General features: G+C 40.3%; 1 protein-coding gene across 2 annotated transcripts in view; it reads right to left on the bottom strand.

Moving 5' to 3' along the window:
* CNTNAP5 (contactin associated protein family member 5) overlaps window positions 1-19,745 on the bottom strand; it is an 877,416-nt gene that overhangs the window by 634,645 nt on the left and 223,026 nt on the right. For both annotated transcript variants that reach the window (XM_033860287.2, XM_019931771.3), the window contains exon 3: window positions 3,263-3,456. In XM_033860287.2, coding sequence (XP_033716178.1) covers window positions 3,263-3,456 — 194 coding nt within the window. The remainder of the gene's footprint in view (window positions 1-3,262; window positions 3,457-19,745) is intronic.

Genomic DNA, 19,745 nt, shown 5'->3' with positions numbered 1-19,745 from the left:
TTATTTTTAAAAGAAAAAGAAAAACTCTCAAGGTAACCTTTTCATTCAATAACATAATCTGGTGGAAATACCAATGCAAATTAGGCACAAGTCAGATTTTATACATGTTCTTGAAATGTTTGGTAAAATACTCTGAGTCTCTGTTTGATGGGTATTCTGTAAGGCCTATACAGTTTCAGAGAGTTTGAGCACTATTTATAACATATAGAGAAATAGTTAGATAGTATTAGTGCTTTCTCACTTTTAAATTTTAGCAGCACGTGAAATACACAACAGGGTTTAACATTCTTCTTCTGGAGTGGGCCTGGCAAAGTCTAAGGTGAGAAAGATAAATCAGTTCTGTGAAAATTAGAAAACAAATTCAAGTGTCGTAAAGGAGAAATAGAAGGCACAGTTTCTGCAATCAAGTATAGTTAGGAAGCAGTCTTGGTTTGTATTCTGGCCTCAACAGTGTCTGGTTGTGTGAGCTTGGGTTGGTCTCTGAGCCCTGAATCTCCAGAATTTATAACACCTTTTTAAGTACACGGAATGGCATTTGCATACAAATGCCATGTGCAGTGGGTCTTCGGTAGTCGTTAGTTCCCTCGATAGTGATACGAGGGGACACGCATTGTTTTTCAAAATTTGAGCCTTGTTAGTATGCACGACTTACCACCATGTCCCTGCCCCATGTCACTGGAGGGGCGAAGACTCCTCCCCAAGTCTTTCCTCCTCCTGGGGTTTGCATCTGACAGGTTGGTCCTGAAGCTGCCTCCCCTCCCAAGGTCCCTGCAGGCATTGGAAGTGTCTCTGGGGAGGCCTTAACTGGAACTCACCACCTTCCTGTGCACAACGGTTCCCTGCCTTTTCCCCTCTGCCCGCCCAGCATCTTTTGCCTCCTCCCAAAGGCCAAGGCTATTCTGAGGTGAGGAAAGGGACAGGCACAAGAACACTGTCCTCCCCTCCAATTCTGTAAGCACTAATAATTCTGCAGTTCTTGTAATAGCCATCCAAAACGTAGTTCAGGCTACGTGTCCAGTAATGATAGGCGTGGAGCCTACCAGGACTTATAAAACAGGCCCCTGCCTTCAACGGGCTTGGAGTTTTGTGGAAGCACAGGCAAACCAACAGGGGCAAGAAAGTGAAATAGGCCTTATGCCCGCTGTTCACTAGCCCAGAGAAATTGTCCATTCTTGAAATACATCCTGATCCACAGGACAGGGCAAAAGCAGATCATTTGATTCTGAAGAAAATGAAACTCTGGGTTTTATAAAAGTTTAGACAAAAGAACTCGAAACTTCAATCTGAAAAACAACCAGTTCTGATTGAAAATGCCAAAGCAAATAAATAACACCGCATCTATTTGTCCCTCTCAAGTCAGCATAAAATCTTAAAATTGTGCCTCAAAATGGAAGGTGTGCTTATTTATCTTTTCAAACTAAACACAAACTAAAAAAAAAAAAAAAAAAACCCTGTAGGGCTTCCCTGGTGGCGCAGTGGTTGAGAGTCCGCCTGCCGATGCAGGGGATGTGGGTATATGCCCCGGTCTGGGAGGATCCCACATGCCGCGGAGCGGCTGGGCCCGTGAGCCATGGCCACTGAGCCTGTGCGTCTGGAGCCTGTGCTCCGCAACGGGAGAGGCCACAACAGTGAGAGGCCCACATACGGAGGAAAAAAAAAAAAAAGAAACCTGTAAAATTTATGGGGGCTTCAAAATTGAGGAAAAAAAAGAATAGTCCCCAAAAGACTATTTGTAAAATGAAGAAAACCCATTCTCTCCATAAATATTACCACCTAATATTACAAGCCACTCCAAATAAAGATGACTATTATAATATTCTCCGGTTTCAATCTGCCATAACTAATCTTAATCCTCAGTTTACTATTACTTTCAATTATGAATAGTGATGGGTAAGCAATTAACAAATAACAATGAATATAAAATAGAATTTGTTTTCCCAGCAGAGTGAGACGAATACAGAAAAATGTATGTGTAAACAGCAGCAATTTGAAAGTGTAATTGTGATTGATTTAAGAGGGAAAACAATTAAGGACATTATGAGAAGGAAAGCTAATGTTAGCAACTGCTAAATCTTCACCTCCTATGCACATTTAGAAAAAAGTAAATATCTGGTGAGGTTTTTTCCCAAAGCAAAAGTGACCTGAACCAACACATTATTTTATTTGATGTGTAAGTCTATGAGGTCTCCCCTGGGTGCCTTTTGCCCCTGCCTCGACCTCCAATTCCTCACCTCGTAATTTGGGGACAGCCTTTCACTCACCTTTTGGGGTCAAGAGCTTGGGTCCAGTGTTGTGGAAGGCACAGGGTTTTCTTTTCCATAACCTGGACCAAAATGTCTTTTACTTCCAAGCTGCAGATTGTTTATAAAGGCAGAATCATTCTAAATTCTATATTTGTTTTGTATTTTTAACACTTTTAATTGTTTTCAAAACTTGGATAGGCAGGTGAACACAATGACTTTAAAGTCAGACCAGGCTGTGGATTACCAGACCAAGGTGCATCAACTGGGCAACTTTGGTCGAGGTACAGAACTGAGCTAATTGTATTATGACAAGGTATGTAAAGTGACTGGTACATAATAAGTAAATATTTACATATATACACTACTAAATATTTACTTATTATGTACCAGGCACTTTACATACCTTGTCATGATGTAATTAGCTCAGTTATGTATGTACTAAATGTAAAATAGATAGTTAGTGGGAAGCAGCCACATAGCACAGGGAGATCAGCTCCGTGCTTTGTGACCACCTAGAAGGGTGGGATAGGGAGGGTGGGAGGGAGACGCAAGAGAGAAGAGATATGGGGATATACGTATATGCGTAGCTGATTCATTTTGTTATAAAGCAGAAACTAACAAGCCACTGTAAAGCAATTATACCCCAATAAAGATGTTAAAAAAATACGTAAATATTTAATAAACACATACTCAGTCAACCAATACATTCTTGTCAATGATCTGACTTCCATGTTGTAGTTCTCTTTTTATCCCTGAAAGAACTAAGGCCCAGTCAGTGAAATCCCCAAGTTACCAGAAAAGGAGGAAAACACTAAACTCTTTGCAACAGACATCCTCATTTCCCTAGGAACTGGCGTCATGCTGCAGATAGGACCTAGATATCATCTAATTATTTCTGAATGGGTACACAACAGTTATCAAGCTACCGGCAATCTAGATAGAGGAAAATGACAGAAACGTTCACTAGCTACCATGAGGGCATCTCAGTTTTATTCAGCTGATGAGAAAATTTGTCCTACCCAGATGCTGTCTTCTTGCTTGTACTGTTTCCAGTTGCGTCCTGTGTCACTGAACATCAGGCTGTAGCTCGTCACCCAGTCAGAGCTTCCGTATCTTCCCTGCGTGGCCACTGCTGTAATCTCCACTCTGTTGCCCAGGTCCATCTGGAGCCACTGCTGAGCATTGGAATCTGCTGGGGACCAACCGCCAGTTCCTGGAAGAGGATCAGAGAGAGAGTTGCAGCAACATCTCACAGAGCCACGACTGTCACCGCTCACAGAGGAAGAAAAAAAACAAAACAAAACAGTGTTCAGCTAAGGTGTCTGTAACCAAAATATGTCTGCCTCTCTTCATAAACCCCTGGTATTTCTTTTTTAAAATTTTATTGGAGTAGAGTTGATTTACAATGTCATGTTGGTTTCAGGTGTATGGCAAAGTGATTCAGTTATACATATGCGTATATCCACTTTTTTTCAGATTCTTTTCTCATATGGGTTATCACAGAATGTTGAGTAGAGTTCCCTGTGGTATACAGTAGGGCCTTGTTGGTTATCTATCTTATATATAGTAGTGTTTGTATGTTAATCCCAACCTCCTGATTTATCCCTCCTCCCCCCATGTTTCCCCTTTGGTAACCATGAGTTTGTTTTCTATGTCTGTGAGTCTATTTCTGCTTGGTAAATAAGTTCATTTGTATCGTATTTTAGATTCCACATGTAAGTGATATCTTAGGATATTTGTCTTTGTCTGACTTACTTCACTTAGTATGATCATCTCTAGGTCCATCTATGTTGCCACAAAGGGCATTATTTCATTCTTTTTATGGCTGAGTAATATTCCACTGTATATATAGGCCACATTTTCTTTATCCATTCATCTGTCGGTGGACATTTAGGTTGTTTCCATGTCTTGCCTGTTGTGAATAGTGCTGCAATGAACATTCTAGACCCAATTTTCCTTCTCCTCCTCCATCAAATTCCCTTTCATGGTTTAATATTCATCTCAAATTCTGTTTCCTCTATCATTCATCCTCTCTTTTCTCAGTTATTACAGTTTTCATCTTCTGGATTCCTAATGGGATGTCACCTATTTTTAAAGTTTTTTACAACTTTAACCTTTAACATGCCTTATACCCTCTTCCTGACTGGTCTTTCCTTCCTTCCTTCTTTGCTTTCTTCTTCCATTCCTCCCTTTCTTTTCTCTGATCTTTAGCTCTTTCTAAATACATGCTGTGAACCTGCTGTGGACCAGACATTTTGCTGTAGATGCAAAGATGCACAATCGCTGACTATGCCTTTGAGAGGTTAGTGTTCACTCATTCAACAGATGCTCACTGAGCACCAGGAGGTTGCTCGATACTGAAGAGAGAGACACACACACACAGAAATGTGTAATGTGATGTGAAAGAGAGCCTTCAGAGAGGTGAACACAAGGTTCAATATGAGAACAGATGACAGAATGCCTAGGTAGGTGATCAGAAAGCCCTAGAGACAGTGACAGTGGAGCTGAAAGCTGTTTCCCCAGCAAACAAAGTGAGACAGAGAAAAAGTTGGAGAGACCAACCCAGGCCAAGGAAACAGCACATGCAACATCTCAGAGAGACATAAGAGGGCCCCATCCCTGGGTCTCCTTGTGATTCTATATGTTTGACACACAGCAACATTCTGATATGTGACCAAAGCCTTTGAGCCCCAGAATTTTATTATTTGACACATTGGAACTTTGCAGAAGATCAATATGAACTCTTGCTTCTTTGGAAGACTTGTGGCCTAAGTTTTCTGTTTTCATTTCCCATAGGTATAAAGAGGTCGGTATTTATTCCTCCTGACTCAAGGGTCCACAAGACATCTGAATCCTGAGTGGGACCTATTGTAGAATGTGCATGCCATGGGTGCACCCCAATATTCATAGCAGCACTATTTACAATAGCTTCCAAGATATGGAAGCAACCTAAGGGTCCAAGGAGAGATGAATGGATAAACAAGATGTGGTATATATACACAATGGAATATTTGTCAGCCATAGAAAATAATGAAATAATGCCATTTGCAGTAACATGGATGGACCTAGAGATTATCATACTAAGTGAAATAAGTCAGACAGAGAAAGACAAATGCCATATGATACCACTTATATGTGGAATCTAAAAAAAAATGCTACAAATCCACATACATACAAAGCAAGAACAGACCCACAGACATAGAAAGCAAACTTATGGTTACCAAAGGGGAAAGGTGGGGGAGGGATAAAACAGGAGTTTGGGAGTAACATACACGCTAGTATACATAAAACAGATAACCAACAAGGACCTACTGTATGGCACAGGGAACTACACTCAACATTTTGTGATAACCTATAAGGGAAAAGAATCTGAAAAAAAATAGATATGTATTATGTATAACTGAGATATATATTATGAATAACTTTTGCGCTGTACACCTGAAGCTAACACAATGTTGTAAATCAACTATACTTCAATTAAAAAAAGAAAGAAAGTAGCCCTTTTGTTAAGAACCTTGCTCAGGGCATCAGGTTGGGTGATTCATTGGATTTTTAATTTAGAGACGTTAACCAATAAGTCCCTTTTGATTTCAACTTGTGCCACTGAAAATCATTTTAGTGATGTCCCAGTTTACATTCTTGCCATCTCGGGAGGACTCAACCGGACCCCTCCTTGGTACTGAGAACTTTCTGAGTCCCCACTGGCTGCCCACTGCAGAGATAGCTTGTCATCATCTGGGAGTGGGCAAAGGGAGCAGAGAACATGAGATGGGCCCTACTCTGGCCATAAGGCACATTCATCGATTTCATCCCAATAAATAGCTAGTACTGTAGCCGAGTAGGACACTATGAGGCCTTCCCAGAATAGACCACCACAAATGTCCTCTGCCTGCCTTTTGTCTGTAGAAAAACTTTAGTCAAAGAATAAATTTAATCAGAGAAATCAGAAAACGCATAAAGGAAAATAGTCAAGCAAGACAAATAATAACACTTTAGCCATTAAACAAAGTCAAGGACTTTAGTTCCTCCTCAAGGACTGTAGATACTATTCTGAGCCATGTCCTTTGAGCTGTTTTGCAGATACTGAAGCCCCCAACAAGTGGGAGAAGTTAACTGAATGCTACCCATAAGTACATAGACCCCAGACCTGTTGGAACCAGAAGGTTGATGATGCTGACTCCCAATGACCTCAGCACCAGCCAATCAGAAGAATGTCCACGAGCTGATCACACTCCCCACAACCCCCCTCCCTCAACCTGTCTTTAAAAACATTTCCCTGGGGCTTCCCTGGTGGCGCAGTGGTTGAGAGTCCGCCTGCCGATGCAGGGGACATGGGTTCGTGCCCCGGTCCGGGAGGATCCCACATGACGTGGAGCGGCTGGGCCCGTGAGCCATGGCCGCTGAGCCTGCGCGTCCGGAGCCTGTGCTCCGCAACGTGAGAGGCCACAGCAGTGAGAGGCCCGCGTACCGCAAAAAAAATTTAAAAATAAAAACATTTCCCTGAAAACGTTCGGGGGTTCGGGTCCTTTAAGCGCTAGCTGCCCTGGACTCCTTCCTTGGTGCCCTGTGATAAAGCTAGCTCTTTCTACTTCACCCAAATGTCTGTCTCCGAGATTCAGTCCGGCACTGGTATACAGAGGCTGAATTTTGGCAACAATACTTTTGTTTGACAACATTTTGTTTTCACTTCCCTGACAAGATTCAAATGCAAGGAAAGAAAGAGAAGTATGCTCATCCCCTACCATGGAATGTCCTTTATTAAGTGTTTTGCAAGACATGCATACCCAGTACTGCTTGTATTCACTAATATCCGTTCTCTCTTCCTTCTGTAGTAATAGGACTGCAGAGAGTGCATGGCGTAACTACACTTTTCAGCTCTCAGTACCTTTCGAGTTGTGGCCCTATGGACAAATTCTCTCCAAGAAAAATGTGAGTGGGAAGATGTGCCACCTGCTGGCCATCGGGTCTCTTCCGCACTTGCTTTCCCCTTTCACCACTGATGGATGCAGCCGACAAGGACCTAGAAGACGGCAGAACCTCAGCATGGAAAGATGCCAGATTCCAGCATCATCACGTGTAAACTACAATATGAATGAGAACTAAAGACTTATTTTGTTTAAGCTATTGTGTAGTGAAATCTATTTGATACTGCAGTTTAACCTACCTTAATACATACAAAGTACCCGGTAGAGTAAATAGAATAATGCCCATATTATAGTTGGGGAAACTGAGGTCCAGAAAGTGTAGAACACCTGGAACTCAGGATGCAAGCACAGCTATTTGAGACTCTTATGTAACAGAAAAAAAGGTTTCTAAAAACCAGAAAATCAAGAAGGGGGAAAAGGACTGGGAGGAGATATTTGAGCAGAGATTCTGAGCTGCTAGGCCCACAAGTAATTTTTTTTTTTTTTTGCGGTATGCGGGCTTCTCACTGTTGTGGCCTCTCCCGTTGCGGAGCACAGGCTCTGGATGCGCAGGCTCAGCGGCCATGGCTCACGGGCCCAGCCGCTCCGCGGCATGTGGGATCTTCACGGACCAGGGCACGAACCCGTGTCCCCTGCATCGGCAGGTGGACTCTTAACCACTACGCCACCAGGGAAGCCCCACAAGTACTTTTTTAATCAATGAACCCTGTCTTCACCAATATGTCCACGGTTCCCAATCTATTCTACCCTCTCCCAACTGCTCAAAACTGGCAGGGAGGTCCAAGAAGGAGGAGATATGACATTTCCAAGAAATCTAAAATTGTTCTGAACCTACTTTTGATTTCCACTTAATTTCTCCTGCCCATTTCATGAGACCTCTTGCTTCTTAAGTGAAAAAAAGCAAGGCTGTGTAAACTATATGACTTCAACAATATTAAAACATGATAGAAATGTGTAGGGTGATTTCTTCTGAGTGATGAAAGTATGAGTGATTTTATTCTTTTATGCTCTTTGCATGTAACATCTTCTATTATCAGCATGTCTTTCTTTTATAAACTGAGACCCATTTTTACATGGCTTATTGCATAAAGAATATATGTAGCGATTTGACATTTGGTGGTATAATATAGAACTCTTTGTGTGACCATCACAGTTTTTGAAATGAAAATCCTCAAACCTTAACTATTTCTCTTTACCCTCCTATTGTCCACAACTAGACTCCTTAGTCATGCTTTAGAGTTTTTCTTTCATTTATTCTAATTATTCTTATCATATTTACATATGATAAGAACTTATGTTAATGATGGAAGAAAGGAAATAAAATAACAAGGAACTTTTCCAACCTCCTTGCAAAGAATAAAATCACAGGAGACTGACCCAAACCAAACCAAACCAAAACAAAACAAAAAGTTATTGCTAAAAATATTTCTTCAAGTCTGTCTAAAGAAAGTCACATCACCCTTTTGCCCACAGTAAAAAACCTTACTTTATTAACCCCACCCCAAAATTAACAAAAATGAAATTGCTGATGTTAGCATTCATTAACACATCAAATTAAGAATTTTCCAAACCCAGGAGCTTCAGCCTAAGCTCTTAAAATGGAGGGGCACTGTCTGCGTGATAATTGCCAAGGACTTTTTCCCTGCTGTTGATGGTGTTCCCAGCATTACAGCTAATAGGCAAGACATCCAAGTTTGCCATGGTTGCTACGGCAAACATTTTACTCCTTCCACCAAACAATAAGTGTGTTTTCACAAATTATGAGAGTAGCCTGAAGATACTATTTGCAGTTGTTTTTAAGACACACAGTGCCCACATTAGCTTTCTGTTTCTGAATTGTTATCTAGATCGAGGTGTAACATACACACAGGTACTTGCGTTTGGCAAGTTACAGGTGTTAACTAAGGCAGTGCTCTCTGTAATTGTGACTGCGATATAAATAATCATGAACTACAATTCCCACAAACCCTACAGTTTGAATCAAAAGGAATTTAATGGAATTTTAAAGGAAAATTATATTTTTAAGGGAAAAGTAACCCCACCTTAGGTTTTGATAGCATCTAGAACAGGGGGTCTAGAATGATTTGCAGGCTATAACTTAGTTTATTCTTAGCACAGCCGAAACATCATACCCTACATGCTGTGTGAATTCACTTTGGGGAAAAAGATGGGACTGAGAATCAACAGCCTTGGTTCTAGACCCAGCTCTGCCTCTGAGGTCAGGTTAGATGAGATTCTCAGATGTGTTCAATCATCAGAAAACACCTGGAGTGCCTGTGAAGATGAGAGATTCCTTGGCCCACTCCTTGCTAACTTATGCAGGGGCCTAAACCTGGAAATCTGTATCTTGAGAAAGGTGCTCATGACATGCTGAGTGGTTTAGGAAACACTGGAGAAAATAGCTTCTAAAGTTTCAGTTATACTATTTTACTAAGAAGAGTTGAATTCTTGATTTGTTTCATGGTCCAGGTTAGCTTAAATCCAACATGCTATTCTTGATGATTATAAACAAACAAACAAAAAAGCAGCATGAAACCACCTCTGGATCTAAAGATGGACAGTCTTCTCCAATTTGATCCCCAATCACCCACCCCTAAGCACAGATGGAAACTTAAAGTCAAACTTACAATTTCCTAGGAAATCTAAAAATTTGTGAATTCAGAAATACCCCTCTTTGCTCTTGATTGGACACTTCTTTTTGCTCCCAGTTAACCCTTTTCCTTCTTCTCAGCACCCCTATTCTACACGCCCTTGGAGTGTTCATTCACTCACAATACTCGCTAGCAGTTGGATTGTCCTTGCTCAGTACACGGCACTGCCCCAGACACTTGGCAGACGTGGACTCACTCATCATCCCGGAAGCTCTTCATGATTGGTATTATTATCATTGTTCCATTTGGCAGAAGGAAAAACTGAGGCCAGAATTGTTGGTCAGCTTTTCCAAGATCACACAAGGGGTCAGTGGCAGAACAGGGGATTCAAACCCAGACAACTGGGACTCCGAGCCCCATTTCTTAACCACTCAGCTGCGGGGCCTCTCAACAGCATGGACAGAGCATGCTCGCCTTCTTCCTTATTTTTTATAATAGCAATTCTCTCTAGAAACATAATTCACACTTCACCTCTTTTTCAGGTCTCACTTGATTCTCATAGCAATCAGCAATGGTAATTTTTTTTCATTTTATTTTATTTTTTTATAAATTTATTTATTTTTGACTGCATTGGGTCTTTGTTGCTGCATGTGGGCTCTAGTTGTGGCCAGTGGGGGCTACTCTTTGTTGTGGTGCACGGGCTTCTCATTGCGGTGGCTTCTTTGTTGCAGAGCACAGGTTCTAGGCGCATGGGCTTCAGTAGTTGTGGCACGTGGGCTCAGCAGTCGTGGTGCATGGGCTTAGTTGCTCCGTGGCATGTGGGATCTTCCCCGACCAGGGCTCGAACCCGTGTCCCTGCATTGACAGGCGGATTCTAAACCACTGCACCACCAGGGAAGTCCCTGCAATAGTATTTTTAACTTCCATTTACTAGAGAATAAACCAGGTTTAAGGGTCACCTAGTTTATCCAGATTATAGGGAGAGACTGTTTTCCAACCCAGTTCTGTAGATTTCTCGTCCCTGCCTGAGGTTTCAACATGGACCAAGGTCTTAAGCAAGCAGGTAGTTACTCTTATGGAGAACTCCAAGTAAGACAAGAGACCCTCGCCCTGCTCAACCCCGTATACCATAGGGCTTATACCTAACTTCACATGCTCAGGTAGGCTCAGTAGGCTCTGCTCATGAAACAGGAAAACTTGTAGATAAGGCAGAAATTCCTCAATTTCTACACTGACTTCCACTTCTAACTCAGAAAGGGAAATGAAACTTGATTGATGTTACACACTGGAAATGGGCACAAAACAGATTATATACAGGTCTCTGCTAAGTGATATTTGACAACTATCATTCTAAAAAAGAGAGTTAATTTAGTACAAGATCAACAAGAGCTAAGATAATCACATACACCTAGCATTGTTAAGCCTAATCTGTTTTAAGCACACTCAGCCTGGCCATTTAAAAAACAACAACAACAACAAAAATCGTAAAGTAAACCCTGCAGAGAATGGTTTCCAAGATGTGTGCTTCCCCCCTGCATTTACACGAGGCCTTAAAAAGCTACAAGCACATTCTCACAAATGACTGGGAGGTTAGACTGGATGACTAGCTGCACCATTAATTATTAAACATTTGGTGCCTCTGTAAGTCAAGGTTGGAGATTTTTCAGGGACAAAACTACCTAGTGATGATAATGAGTAAGGCAGAGAGACTCCCCCATAAATATTTTACTTGATGTGTGGATAAGAGTGAAAACAACATTCACAAACATGCTGGTAGCTTCCTGCACCTTCACTCAGTGTGTGGTTATCATCAGTGTATAACAGGACCTGTGGTTGGGAAAGGACTTCTGAGACTGGGAGGTTATTGTCTGGAACACTTCGCATCACACTTTTCCCCTGGGCATGTGGGGTAGGACCTAGATGTTGCTGGATGGCCCTGGCCAGGGCTCCTACACTTCTATCTGCACATTTATTTAGGGACTAGGGAGCCTCCTGGTGGAAAAGTAAGTGGGAACTTGACCAAACACCCTATGGGTTTCAAACAGGTAAAAAACTGTAGGAAGATGTGGAGTGGCCCCAGTGAGGCCAGGTTGCAGGAAAAAAAAGAGAATCATGAGAGGAGATTTATGTAAAGGAGTGAGAATTTGGATCCAAATGAGACCCAGTTATCATGATTAAGGCTGCCTCAGGAGCAATGCCTGGTGAGGGTGGGGGACAGCAGCACTCTCTGTGGACGACTTAGTTTGGGCTCCCCAGAAGTCAATTAGGAGACAGGGATTTCCGTGGAAGTAGTTCATTTGGAAACTGACCGCAGGAAGCCAGGTGAGGGGAATGGAGATGAGGCAGGGAAGAAAGGGCATCCAATCCATGGTGCATCGGCAAGCCAGGCAGCCCTGTGGGTGAGCTCAGTCTCACTGGTGCAGAATGCACTTTGGGTTGTTCCAACAGAGCAGGAGGACACTGGGGTCAACTTTTGATTGAAGGCGGCTGGAGTGCACGGCAGTGTCTAAGGCATAGAGAGAAAGCCGAGAACACAGAGAAGTCCATCTGTATGTCTTCTTTGGAGAAAAGTCTATTGAAATCTTCAGCCCATTTTTTGACTGGGTTGTTAGGTTTTTTGTTATTGAGCTGCATGAGCTGTTTGTATATTTTGGAGATTAATCCCTCGTTGGTCACTCTATTTGAAAATACCTTCTCCCATTCTGAGGGTTGTCTTTTCAATTTGTTTATGGTTTATTTTGCTGTGCAGAAGCTTTTAAGTTTCATTAGGTCCCATTTGTTTATTTTTGTTTTTATTTTCATTACCCTAGGAGGTGGATCAAAAGAGATCTTGCTGTGATTTATGTCACAGACTGTTCTGCCTATGTTTTCCTCTAAGAGTTTTAGAGTATCTGGACTTAAATTTAGGTCTTTAATCCATTTTGAGTTTATTTTTATGTATGGTGTTAGGGAGTGTTCTAATTTCCTTCTTTTACATGTAGCTGTCCAGTTTTCCCAGCACCACTTATTGAAGAGACTGTCTTTTCTCCATTGTATATTCTTGCTTCCTTTGTCATAGATTAGGTAACAATAGGTGTGTGGGTTTATCTCTGGACTTTCTATCCTCTTCCATTGATCTATATTTCTGTTTTTGTGCCAGTACCATACGGTTTTCATATCTGTAGCTTTGTAGTGGAGCCTGAAGTCAGGGAGCCTGATTCCTCCACTCTCACTCTGTTTTTGGTTTTGGTTTTGTTTTTGGTTTCTCTCAAGATTGCTTTGGCTCTTCAGGGTCTTTTGTGTTTCCATACAAATTGTAAATATTTTTTTCTAATTCTGTGAAAACTGCCATTGGTAATTTGATAGGGATTGCACTGAATCTGCAGATTGCTTTGTGTAGTATAGTCATTTTGACAATATTGATTCTTCCAATCCAAGAACATGGTATATGTCTCCATCTGTTTGTGTCATCTTTGATTTCTTTCATCAGTATCTTATAGTTTTCTGAGTACAGGTGTTTTTCCTCATTAGGTAGGTTTATTCCTAGGTATCTCATTCTTTTTATTGCAATGGTAAATGGGATTGTTTCCTTAATTTCTCTTTCTGATGTTTCACTGTTGGTGTATAGGAAGACATGGAGATGACCAAAAAATACATGATGAGTTGCTCAATATCACTAATTATTAGAGAAATGCAAATCAAAACTACAGTGAGGTATCACCTCACACCAGTCAGAATGGCCGTTATCAAAAAAATCTACAAACAATAAATCCTGGAGAGGGATGGAGAAAAGAGAACCTCCTATACCGCTGGTGGGAATGTAAATTGGTACAGCCACTATAGAGAACAGTATGGGGGTTCCTTAAAATACCAAAAATAAAGCTACCATATCATCCAGCAATCCCACTCCTGGGCATATATCTGGAGAAAACCACAATTCAAAATAATACATGCAAAAAAAAAGATACATGCACCCTAATGTTCATTACAGCACTATTTACAATAACCAGGACATGGAAGCAACCTAAAATGTCCATCAACAGATAAATGGATACAAAAGATGTGGTACATATATACAATGGAATATTACTCAGCCTTAAAAAGGAATGAAATAATGTCCTTTGCAGCAACATGGATGAACCTAGAGATTGTCATACTGAGTGAAGTAAGTCAGACAGAGAAAGACAAATATCATATGATATCACTTATATGTGGAGTCTAAAAAAAGGGTACAAATGAACTTATCTACAAAACAGAAATAGAGTTACAGGTGTAGAAAACAAATTTATGGTTACCAGGGGTTAAGGGGGTGAGGGATAAATTGGGAGATTGGGATTTACATATACACACTACTGTATATAAAACAGATAACTAATAAGGATCTACTGTATAGCACAGGGAACTCTATTCAATGCTCTGTAATGACCTATATGGGAAAATAATCTAAAAAAGAGTGGATATATGTATAACTGAATCACTTTGCTGTACACCTGAAACTGACACAACATTGTAAATCAACTATACTCCAATTTAAAAAAATAAGAAGGCAGAAAAGTGAAAGTGTAATTATTGGGGTTGACACTGGTTCTGTTGGGGACATCCTTAGGGCTCCACTCTGATCCCCTTTAGCAGATGGAGGTGCCCCCAGCTGCATGCTGGCTGACAACTAGAGCTGTCTGTTCCCTCCTCCAGAGATTGGCCCTTGACCAAACAGAAGCCTTTTTGCCTGGGAAGCTACCACTTTCCGTCCCCATCACTACCAGTGATGGGTGGATACAAGGTTCAGATTGTGGTTCCCAGTGCTTCAAGGCAGACTGATATTCATGGTGCAATCTGTGGTCCAGAGCTTTCCCTTGGCATCCAAAGGAAGCTACACTTCTGTTGAAACCATATATCTTGCTGGCTTCCTCCACCACCTGCCGCCTTCCAGCTTAACCTGTCTCCAGAGATCACTACCCCACAAATAATTTGAACAGGAATTTCCATCTTAACTCAGCTTCTAAGATCTTGTTCTTGTACTGAAGTAGTGAAGTCCAAGGAATATGAGCACCAACAGCCTCTGTGACAGTGCGTGTCCTTGGCCACACACCCATGTGTCTGCCTGTGTTTGTGGAAGAGAGCTGTGTTATTGCTCTGAAGGGCTCCGATACTCACCACTCAGACAGTTCTTCTGTGATGTCCTGCTATAACTATCTTCCCTTGTGAAGAGTAGAGCCCTGAAGGTCCTCATGGCTCAGAAAAGTGTATCTGGCTGCACATTTCAGAGTTCAGAAGTTACACAAGAAGTGAGGAAGTTCAGCATGAGGGCATGTGGAATTCAGAAAGTGTGAAGTTTGGTCCCAAAGTTTGGTCTCACATTTATGGCCCTTGCAGGGCAAGGACTGATTCATATACACATAAAAACACCCCAGCATTTTTAGAAACTTAGGTAAGAGGGTCATGTATAAAAAACTTGAAAGGATTCTAGAACTATGCTGTTCAATATGGTAGCCAAAAGCCACCTGTGGCTATTTAAATTTAAATTAATTTAACTTAAATAAAAACTTCAGTTCCTAAGTAGCACTAGCCATATTTCAACAGCCACATGTAGTTAGTGGCTACTTTGTTAAGGAGCACAGCTATAGAATAGTCCATCCTTGCAGAAATTCCTATTGGCTAGCACTGCTCTACAATTTCTCTTATAAACTGGTGGAAACTGAGTTCTATTTTAATTTGGCAAATCAATACAATTTAATTCTATCCATCAGCTGCTCAGGCCTAGAGGAGGTTTAGTGGATTATTTTTTCCTCATTTAATGACCATATGATTATTGAGTTCCACCCATAAGTAAAGCAGTGTAGAAGACTGAGCAGCCAGATAAGACACTCTTTCTGTTTTCAGGCATATAGAGAAACCAACCAAACAAACAAACAAAAAACACGACTGTCCCAGGATCTTTGAAGGGAAAATGGAGAAGTGGCATTGAAAGTCATCTAACACTGCAGATCTCATATTATTGACATTATCACTTAAAACTTCTCTTTCGTAAACAGCATGCATTTTGCACAGCTGAACGTGCTATACCTATCTTGGTTTCCTGAGGTCATTTTGTTTGAAAGATCGTGCCCAGTCTAAGTCTCATGTCTGAGTTGAGTCACTTACTCTGTGACTTTCAGAAGTAATTTCTCTACTTCTGTGAAAATAATACAGTTAATTCCTCCTTTACCAAGGACCGAGATGATATATGTCAACACACAGATTTCATGACCTTGGGCACAAAATGTATAAGTAACAGTTTGTCATTGTTACCCCAAGAGTGTCAACTTGGATTAAAACAAACAAAGAAACAAACAAAACCTATGGCCTCAGTTCAAATTTCCATCAGGAAATTACTTCTTTGATTGGAAGATGTGCAAGATAACCCAGCAAAATAGCAAGAGATATAGCTTGAGAGAGAGAGAGAGGAAGAGACATCATCATTTACTCTCTTACCCTATATCAAATTATTAGTCTAAAGCCAGTCAAGGTAATTCCATCATCTTCAACTGTGATTGGGTTCAGAAGTGAACAGAAAATCTGCTGGTGATTCAGCAGAGGAGTGGTTGGGTGAGCTGGGGTCCAGGAAGACTTTCACTGCCCCAAGCAGTGGTTCACAGTCCTCAGCACATCAGAGTCACTCACAGAGCTTGGAGCAATAGGGATTTCTGGGTCACCCTGCCAGTGTTTCTGATTCAGGTGGTGGGGAATAAGTCCAGACAATCTGTATTTTTCTAACACATTTCTAACACATTCTAACACATCGTACTGCTGTTCTGAGGAATCACAATTTGATGGCTTAAAAGTAAGCCATGGTCTCTTTGTTTCTCAGAACTTTGTTGAGTCTGGCTGAGATGTTGGGAGGCTTATTAGCTCCAGAATGATTCTGATACTGAGGATGACATCGTTGAACTGAATTCATCAGCCCTGGAGCCTTTCCTCATTGAGGACTTCCTTTTATGTAGAGTAATATGTTTTATTTTTAATTCTTTTAAAAAATGTAAAACAAAACACAGATACAGAAAAATCTCACCAAACAAATATTTAGCTTAAATTATTACAGGGTAAACACACTTTTAACTATCACAGTGTTCAGGAAATAGAAATACAGACACCTGTCAATCTCCATGTGCCTAATAATTTAATGTTTTTTCAAGCTAGTGAATTTTTTTCATGCTAGTGAGTTTTCTGTTACTTATACACAAAATTACCCTCAGAAAGCTATTCCAGGGTAATATTTGATTGCTCTGGATATGTTTGTGGAAGAGATTTATTGGAAGCAAGCCCTTAGCAAAACTAATGATAAGGATTCTTTTATAAAATCTGGATTTTTATCAAATATGTGCACTGATTAGAAAAACAAAGCCCAGACACAATCAACTGATTGCATAAACGAATACTATAAGTCAGATAAGTACAGTTTGAAACAGTCGAAGTGGGCCCTAAGGAAGGGAGAGCCCTAGGATAAGGGGCATTTGAACCTGAATCCTGGAGAAAGATGAACTGAACATTCATAGCAACTCCTGTTTTCTGATTCCTTAGAGTTGGTTATATGTTACCATTTTCAGTCCATATGGTGGATTCAAAAATCCTCAGCTCATCTTTTTTTGTTTATTGAAATTTGATAGCTATTTATAAAGTTCCCTTAAAGGATTCTTTTCTTTTTTTTCAAGCTATGGAGCTGGACCTTTTTTTTTTTACTGGAGTAATATTGATTCAAAATGTTGCGTTTTTTGTAGGTGTACAATATCTTTTTTAGTTATACATATACATATATCTACTCATCTTTGGATACTTTTTTTTTTCCCAGTGACTTTAACTATTTATTTTATATTGGAGTATAGCCGATTAACAATGTTGTGATAGTTTCAGGTACACGACTCTGTACAGCAGAGTGATTCAGTAATATGTACGCATGTATCTATTCTTTATAAAATTCTTTTCCCAATTAGGTTATTACATAGTATTGAACAGAGTTCCCTGTACTATACAGTAGGTCCTTGTTGGTTGTTGGTTATCCTTTTTAAATATGGCAGTGTGTACATGTCAATCCCAAACTCCCTAACTATCCCTTCCCTTCACCCTTGCCCCCCAACCCTAGTAACCATAAGTTCATTCTCTAAGTCTGTGAGTCCATTTCTGTTTTGAAAATACATTCATTTGTATCATTTCTTTTTAGATTCCGTATATAAGCAATATCATCAATATTTCTCTTTTTCTGTCTGACTTACTTCACTCAGTATGGCAATCTCTAGGTCCACCCATGTTCCTCAGCTCATCTTTTAAAAATGTATTTATTTATATATTTATTTTTTTCTTAGCTCATCTTTTTTTACTGTCATTTCCACAATGTCTTAGGTGAAAGACATCTTCCAGAGGGGTTGAGTAAATGGATTGGATTGAGTAGATCCTACCTAACTACTCCACGTTAGACAGGGCAAGAGTATCCACCATACAATATACTATTCAAATGCAACTTATTTCCACCTGGATGTGACACTCATTGTGAATACCGTAGTACACTGCTGATCATTAGACAAATATATGTCATGAATTATCCTGCTCTTAATTCCGTTACTACATTTTTAAGTTACGATGTTTAAGTTAAAAGCAATGAACTGAGGAATTGCAAAGGACCTTGTCTCTTGGCAAAGTATTAGTTTAGCAATGTCAGACTGGTGATTCACTGAGCGGGCATTTTAAAGGCTGCCTCTTATACATATATACAATGGAATATTACTCAGCCATAAAAAGAAATGAAACTTAGTTATTTGTACTGAGGTGGATGGACCTAGAGTCTGTCATACAGAGTGAAGCAAAGTCAGAAAGAGAAAAACAAATACCATATGCTAACACATATATATGGAATCTAAGAAAAAAAAAAGTTTCTGATGATCCTAGGGGCAGGACAGGAATAAAGAGAATGGACTTGAGGACATGGGGAGGGGGAAGGGTAAGCTGTGACAAAGTGAGAGAGTGGCATGGACATATATACACTACCAAATGTAAAATAGATAGCTAGTGGGAAGTAGCTGCATAGCACAGGGAGATCAGCTCGGTGCTTTGTGACCACCTAGAGGGGTAGGATATGTAGGCTGGGAGGGAGATGCAAGAGGGAGGAGATATGGGGATATATGTTTATGTATAGCTGGTTCACTTTGTTATGCAGGAGAAACTAACACACCATTGTAAAGCAGTTATACTCCAATAAAGATGTAAAATTAAATAAATAAATAAAGGTTGACTCTTAAAAATAATATCCACTTGGCTTTTCAAAGGAAGTGACCAGTCATTGGGAGCAAAATAAAGGGTGAATTGCATGGGTTTATCTATCATTCTCTATGTGGAAAATATTGATGTTTAGAATCTTTGAAGCATTATATTATTAGTGAGCAAAAGTATTCATAAGATTCCTCCTTCCCCTCTTAACATCATTTTCTTTTGCAATGATGCTAGCTGAATAGAGAAAGGCTCATCACACGTGATTTGTCTACATTTGAGACAGTGTCCCAAGGCTCCTATTAAATAGCAGAAGATTTCTATCCTGTATCCCTCAATGATCCATAGCTGTCCTGGTAAAAGAATATGCCTAAGGCATTGTTTAAATATTTAGGTCAGGTTAGTTTTGCCCACAGGCATATTAGACCACAGTATGATTTTCAGGGGCATGGAGTCCGTGTCTCTCTTTCTTCCTTGACGCCTAAATATCCAGTCTTTGTGGTTAAAATAGTGACAACCCCAGTTGAAATGCCAAAATTACCTGAAAGGGTTGACTATCATGTCAACAACACCTTTACTCAGGTTAAGATCTCTGATCAACATGAATAAAGTGAACATGGGGTAGACAGAATTAGTTTCAAATATAAGTCCTACCAACAATTAGCTGTATATCCGTAAATCAGTGACTTGACCTCTCTGAGTCTCTTTCATAATCTTTAAAAATATTAATAATACCAACTATCTTAGAGTACTGACGTGATGATAAAAATAAA

Source organism: Tursiops truncatus, chromosome 7, assembly GCF_011762595.2.
Source record: "Tursiops truncatus isolate mTurTru1 chromosome 7, mTurTru1.mat.Y, whole genome shotgun sequence".
NCBI lineage: Eukaryota > Metazoa > Chordata > Mammalia > Artiodactyla > Delphinidae > Tursiops > Tursiops truncatus.
Note: the sequence above shows the minus strand (reverse complement) of the source record. Positions and strands in the feature narration are given on the sequence as shown.